The sequence below is a fragment of the Protobothrops mucrosquamatus genome, unplaced genomic scaffold (assembly GCF_001527695.2).
Source record: "Protobothrops mucrosquamatus isolate PMUCROS unplaced genomic scaffold, P.Mucros_1.0 scaffold555, whole genome shotgun sequence".
Classification (NCBI taxonomy): Eukaryota; Metazoa; Chordata; class Lepidosauria; order Squamata; family Viperidae; genus Protobothrops; species Protobothrops mucrosquamatus.
The window spans coordinates 530,734-538,007 of record NW_015386858.1 but is presented as its reverse complement, the minus strand read 5'-3'; the positions used below and the strand labels follow the sequence as shown (position 1 = coordinate 538,007).

Below are 7,274 nucleotides of genomic sequence, written 5' to 3'. Positions count from 1 at the left end.
TCAGGACCTGAGAACACTGCAACCGTCATAAATATGAACCAGCTGCCAAGCCTCTGAATTTTGATCACACGACCATGAGGATGCTTCAGTGGTCGTCAGTGTGAAAAATTATCGTAAGTCATTTTTTTCAGTGCCATTGTAACTTTGAACTGTTGTAAGTTGAGGACTACTTGTAGCTCTTTCAAGTCATCCAACTACAATCCATTTCCTATCACTTGCTGAAATACCAGACTTCTGATCAACTGATAGTATCTCCATAGCTTTCCTCCTCTTACCGCCTCTTTAATCTGCTGTATCCACAAATTATGGAGAACCAATCTGTCACAAACTGGTGGAAGACCCTTTGTATTTTTGTTTGAGATCTTTATGAAATATGTTATTATCTAGACACTCATACCTAACAAGATGAAAGAGAACTGGGTTGTCGTTTAAACAGTTGCCGAGATGGGGGTGGAGGTGGAAAGCTTAAATAGTTCTATTTCCTATTTGATCAGACCATCTACTCAGTAAAATCTCTTTTGTTTGTGCGTACACACATACATACACACTTTCTGAAAATAGCAGCAAAGGAACAGAGGCTAACAAAGGAAAAGAAAAAAGTTTTGAGACTTGGGACTTCACTAGCGTGCAGATTAAGGAAGCTAGATTTTGCAGTAACTGCCTTACCAGGTGGTCCTACATTTGCCCACCCTCAAAAGCTACCAAGGATTACTCTTATGTACAATGTAGCTGGTGCATTTATATACAGGGTAGAGCCTCAAAACAACACCGTATGGAAATATATGTGTGGATATATGCATGCGTGTGTATACACACCCACACCCATTTAGAAATAACAGATGTGTCCAGTTTGTTTGCCTGATCTCTCTTGGCACGTAAATGATCTTCAGTCTGCATTGTGCTGTGGAGAGCGCTATCTGGGAAATGCATCCTTCCTTCCTTTATCCCATCTCTCTCCTCACTGGATCTACTCCAACAAGCTGCCAGGGGCTATAGGCTTCCTGCCTTTGTCGTATCCTTTCTACACCTCTTATTTCATCATTACGGTCATTTCCCAAAGAGCAACATTTAGTCCGCTGCAGTAAATTTACTTGATGGTGGATTTTTTTTTCTTTCCTGAAGTCTTAGGGCTTATGAGATTGATGTGCTGGAATTAAGGGTTGATCCTGAAGGCAAGAGGTTTCTCTGAATGCTGCTTGTTCAGAGTTCTCAAGTCGGGGAGACGGAGAAGCAGCTTAGGGAAAAGTGTGGAGTCATCTGGATGCTTCTTGATTACTAGAGTTCTCAAGGCCCGGATTAATGTCTCCTGAAGAATTTCAACAGCATCCACATCGGAGATCCCAGAGCGATCTGAAAGCCAAAACAAAGGTGTTAAAAATTAAAGAGAAATAAAGAAGATATGGAAAAAGAGGGGATGGGTTTAGCTGTCTTGGAAAAATGATAACATATTCGGGAGAATTAAACCACTTAAAGGTAGCCCTCAACTTACAAACAAAATGGAGGCTGGAATTGCAGTCGTAAGTCTGACTAAACTCAATTTTACAACCATTTTTACATAAAGTGTGTCATCATGGTCATTAAATTAATCATATGGTTGTTAAGCCAACCATATGGCCCTTAATTGAATCTAGCATATCCAAGGGGTATTTTTTTTGCTGAAAATCAGCAAGTCACAAACCAGTCACATGACTGTGGGACACTGCAACCAATCGTAAATATGAGCCCCAGTTGCCAAGCACCCAAAATCTGATCACATGAACCATGAAAGAGGGGGAGACAGCAGTTGTAACTTTAAGAACAGGTTGTAAGTAGCTTTTTGAAGTCTGCCGTAACTTTGAATAGTTATTAATTGACCAGTCATAAATCAAGGTCGAACTGCACTATTTCACTAGATTTGTCAGTATCAAATGCATTATCAAATATATAAAATACAAAATGTGAAAGTGATCTGTGTTCTACATAAGATGATGTACAATGCAAAGTATATGCATGCATGGAATATAACTACAATTGCAGTTTATCTAATTATATTATATTGCATTGTACTGTTTTTGACCCTTCATAATCTGGTTCTTCGAGATGCACAAAAAGGACAGAACAGACTCTTCTGACAAACTTAATACTGGTTGGACTTCTGAAATTTCAGTAGTTATTTCTTGCACACCTACTTGCTCACTGGATAGAGGAATTTTAATGGAATTCTAAGAAATTTAATCTTGTACCCAATACCACAGCTTTAGCATAATCACAATTGCATCCACATTTCTAAATGGTAAATTCATTAGAACCTGCCTATAAGCCCCTATGCTGAGAAAAAGTTTCATTGTACTATTTTTAAGTATCTTCCTTCTCACCAGAAAATGTCAAAAAACAGCTCAATTGCCCGTTTTACTGGGATGCGCTGGGGGGTTATTTTTTTCTCCCCAGATTCCAGCTGGATCTATTTCTTAACCCATCCTTCCTTCTGCAGGCTTCTTCCATATCAAATTGGGTTCCATTCTGTTTTGGTTACAGAAATGATCTTACTGGCACATAGACTCCATCTATATGATCCTCCACAAGGCAGGTGATCCTTGACTTACAATCACAATTGAGCCCAAAATTTCCATTACTAAGCAGGACAGTTAGTTAAGTAACAACCTTTTTTTTGCCACAGTTCTTAAGTGAATCACTGCAGTTGCTAAGTTAGTAACACGGATGTCATATGAATCTGGCTTCCCCATTGACTTTGCTTGTCAGAAGGTTGCAGAAGGTGATCACATAATCCTGGGACACTACATATGAGTTGCCAAGCATCCAAAATCTGATTATGTGATCATCATAATCACGACATCAACTGTCATGTGAAAAATGATCTTATGTCATTTTTTTTCAGTGCCGTTGTAACTTTGGTCACTAAACGAATGGTTGTTAAGTCGAGGACTACCTATACAGTCTCCAACACAGGATTACAGCGAGAAGGCAGGCCTTTAGCGAAAGTTACAAGAGCTCTTGCAACAAGTATGTCTCACTACCCAAAGTCTGGTTGTAACACAAGCTTACACCCACCTGCTGAGACAAGGACCACAGCCATGAAGAGGGCCATCTCCTGTGCATCTAGCCCCAAGGAACTGAGCTTCTCGCTGAACTCAAACATGGCATCCAGCAGAGAGCCCATGCCCATGGAACGTAGGCTGCCGAGTGAATATGTTTCCCCACTCAGAAATGTTACTTTCTTCTCCTTGGGACTGAAGAGGGTGGAGAAGCGTACCATCAGCACCTATGAAAGGACGAGTAGTGGAACAGTGTCACATTAAGGAAAGACACATCTTTTTGACAAACACATTTTCCACTGAATGAAGAAACACAGCTAGCAACTCATAATTTCCCAGAGCAAACTTGTTATCATCTCCATCTGCATCTGAAGAAACACAAAGAAATTTGGAGAAAAAAAAAAGTGCCCGGTGAGGCAGCATCTACGTGCATGCTGTTTGCATCATGAGAGCAAGCCAAAGGCCTAACCAGTAATCTGCTTCAAGTGTAAAATTGATAAAATTTGTAGGTAAAACTTTCTTGCCCTTACTTGCATTTTCCACAGTTGGGCAACTGCTGGGACACAAGAATGCTATTTGGAAAGAGTTCCAAATTCTGAGAAGAGAGTGTCTTAATTATGAGGAAAATTCCCTATTCCAACACTAAAAGCAGTAAGGAGGCAGTCTGTAGGGAGGTTTCAGCTTCAGCTCCAGTGAAACCTTGCCAACAAGATTTATGTTCTCCAGATGATAGCAAAGCTATTTGACAATTAAAAGGCAATTCCATAACACTTGAGACTGTGGAAAACAAACCTATCCCCCAAAGAGCCATTCTCTTTGCACTTCCTCATTCTTGCTGTGTGCCCTCATAGCTTCTCTCCAAAACAAAAAAAAATCATCCTGAGCACAGTTGCAGTGCAGAAAAGATCCCAAGGCTAACCTTAAGTTTGCATCAATCATTTTTTTGCACAGATTTGGGGGCTGTCCACAGAAAGAATGCACCCAGCACTGACCTGGAAAGTGCCCGCTTTGAGGAGCATCACTTGATCCTGCTGGCAGAGTGACTGGAAGCCCGGGATGCTCTTGGCAAACTCGACCACCTCCTTGACAGCTGGTGTGAAGCACTGTAGGAACTCTTCCCACACTTGCTGACTGCTCTTGCCACTGCCACAATAAGGGGTGGCATTCAGAGGACAAGCCTACATGCCACAAAGAGATTGACAGAAAGAGGGATGTATTGGTCAAGCAAAGCTCTTTGCAAAAGATCCATTTTTAACACTCAAATGGTATTATTTAATACTTTTAAAAGACACTTGTTCTCTCAACACATAAACAGGATGGCTTTGTGACTAGAATTACAAAGTAAACCAGTTTAACCCAAAGGCACATCCAGATATAATGAAAGGATGGAATTTGTAAAGGGAGGGGGGGGGAGAAAAAGGATAAAAGGGTCATTTGCCTCACTGGCCATTCTTTTGGAAAAAAGAATATTTGTAACTTTTCCTTCTTCCAGTTGAGGTTATTTCCAAAAATGATCCTCCAGTGGGATAAAAAGTTTTTAAAAAGTATCTTGGATTAGTAGAAAGCATTGCTGGAAAGTAAGAGGGGTCAATTTGCTGTTCTTCACTTGAAAGCCCTTCCATAGGCCACCATTTCGAAAAGTTTTAGCAGTAAACTCAGTAGTTTGCCAATGTGGACCTGCCATCACAACTAATTGTCATTTTAAAACTGTAATTGAGAAGTGGCCAAAATGATTTTACTAAAACAATGGATTGGCTCAAAACATTGTTCAAAAAAAAAAAAAACAACACTGGAATTTTTCATGAACTCATGCAGATAATTTAAGAGAAAACACCAGACGTGATTTTACTTCTTACTTTCTTTGGTAAAACTAAGAGCCACAAACAACTGTCTGAAATCACCAGGAGCTATTTTACATTTGTGGTGGGCAACTGGTTGCGGCACACAGTTTGTACCATTTGATCTGGACATAGCCATTCCATCTGGAGGGCACCACTTTTACTATGTAATCCTGTGGCTCATGGTTTTAAAAAATAGAACAAGAGCAGTTCCTTATTTAAAACAGGGGCAAGGACAGGAACTGGTCATGGGAACCACAGATACCATGCCCAGCTTGTTCTACCAATCCAAGGAGAGCAAAGTCTGTTTGGTTTGCTTTCTTATTTCCACTGCACTACCAATAATTTACAGCAGAGGGATGTCAAGGATTTGAAAATCAGTTTTCTTTTGGCAAAGCCAATCTTTTTATCCCCGATCCAAGGAAGCAGACCCAAATCCATGCTCTGCAGGCTTTCCTCAACTGTAATATCTAAGATTTTAAACTTCCAGAAAGAGACACAATGTGGCTCCAGGGTGACTAGCAGTGACACCAGAGTGTCTTACTGCTAGTTGGCCGAGTTCTGATTGAACACAAATTCTCTGGGACAAGATGGCATCAGTCATCCTCTGCTATTTCCCCCAATCGTTTGCAGGAAATAGTCCCAAAGGGTGCATGCAGAGCGATTATATCAGTGGTTCTCAACCTTTTTAATGCCGCGACCCCCAATCGGTCGTAAGTCGAGGACTAAACCGGTCGTAAGTCGAGGACTTTCCCTGCCCGGGAGCGCCGCGCATGCGTGGTTCCGCCCCCTGCGCCGGCCGAGGCATAGCTGGCAAGCGGCAGAGACGGAGCAGGCCGACCACCAGCTGGCCCAGCCCAAGGGAGGTAAGGCACCCGCCGGAAAAGGGGGAAAAAAATGGCGGACAGCCTTGCTTGGCGACCCCCGTGAAATGGTCGATCGACCCCAAATGGGGTCCCGACCCATAGGTTGAGAACCGCTGGATTATATCAAGAAAGCTGCTTGTATGCTGCTGGATATCTCCACATCCCCAGCCACCACTCCCCAGTATAAGACTGGCCTACTCACAATGCCCCTTCTGGTGGCTCCCCGCCATGGACAGCTCCTCTGGACATTTCCCTCAGAATAACCAAAATCAAAGGGTGGGTAGCATCCAGCATTTTGAAGATAACTGGTCTGCTGGTTCTGGAAGATCTCATTGCCATAGCAGGAGGGACTGTTGTCAACGTAACAGGGTGGTTCTTGAGGGTTGTAGCTGGAGAGGCGGAGAGTGGCTGATTCGTATCGCCCATAACTCAGGGAATGATTCAGCTGCGGCTGTTCGTTGTAGTTGGTCAAAGGGGCAGCCTCGGCCCCAGGGGAGCTACTACGCCTGCCTAGGCGGTCCTGCCCGCTGAGGAAGATGTCATGGTAAGCCCTGGAGATGGCATTTATTGCCTCCTCTTCCTGGGTATTAGGACTGGGTGGAGCATCCACCTCAGAGCTCAGGCCCACATCCATGGGGACTTCATTCAGGCTGTTCATGTAGCTTTGCATCTCATCCAACAGGCGCTGCTTCTCTCGCTTAGGGATGCGCCCAAAACGCACGGCTGTGGAAGGGAAGAAGGAGTGTGAGAATCTGAGGGTCAAGGAGACATTACGCTATAACAAGCAGCAATAAAGGAACTGAACAGGTAGAACTTTCTTCTGTGCCATAACCCTACAGGAAGAGAAGCTGCACCCTAATAACACGATTCCACCGAAGGTGGCATTTCTAGCTGGAGAAATAAGGAAAACTGCACGATTCTTAAAATTCACTTAATACAAACACAATGATGCTCAGGAAAGCCCGTGCAAACTTTCAGACGCACAAACGTACAGTATGACGGTCTTCTCCAATTTAGGAGGTGGTGGCAAGCAATTTATCTTTGTTCATTCTTCCCCAGCAAAGAAAGAGAGGATCAGATCCAACCCTCTGTCCCGTGCCACCACAAAGCCAAAATTATAAGCAGATTCTTAGGCCTCTGGGTCATGTACTTGGGAGAGCCACTGTGCCATTAATCAAAGGACATTGCTTGGTCTCTGCATACAAGTGGCTCTTCCCCATCTTTCTCTCCTGCTCTGCAAATTCTGACACAAAAGCATTAATCAGCCCAGGGTTTCATTTATCAACCAAGCATTTGCTGACCCTGTACCTTTGTGAGAGAGTGACTGCAGGGACAGCACTACAAGCCAAGAGTTGGGACTAAGGTTTTATCTCTTTAAATCAGTGGTTCTCAACCTTTTTAATGCCGCAACCCCAACCGGTCGTAAGTCGAGGACTAAACCGGTCGTAAGTCGAGGACTACCCAACCGGTCGTAAGTCGAGGACTACCCAACCGGTCGTAAGTCGAGGACTTTCCCTGCCCGGGAGTGCTGCGCATGC

At 43.3% G+C, this 7,274-nt stretch overlaps 1 protein-coding gene across 1 annotated transcript in view; it reads right to left on the bottom strand.

The window, feature by feature from the left end:
• Positions 1-1,107: 1,107 nt before the first annotated feature.
• Positions 1,108-7,274, bottom strand: part of LOC107288509 (nuclear receptor subfamily 1 group D member 2-like) — a 43,772-nt gene continuing 37,605 nt past the window's right edge. Inside the window, exons 5-8 of the mRNA XM_015817136.1 lie at positions 5,939-6,459; positions 4,025-4,210; positions 3,049-3,259; positions 1,108-1,350 (exon numbers count right to left, since the gene is read on the bottom strand). Of these exons, the coding sequence (XP_015672622.1) occupies positions 1,154-1,350; positions 3,049-3,259; positions 4,025-4,210; positions 5,939-6,459 (1,115 nt within the window). The 3' untranslated portion in view covers positions 1,108-1,153. The remainder of the gene's footprint in view (positions 1,351-3,048; positions 3,260-4,024; positions 4,211-5,938; positions 6,460-7,274) is intronic.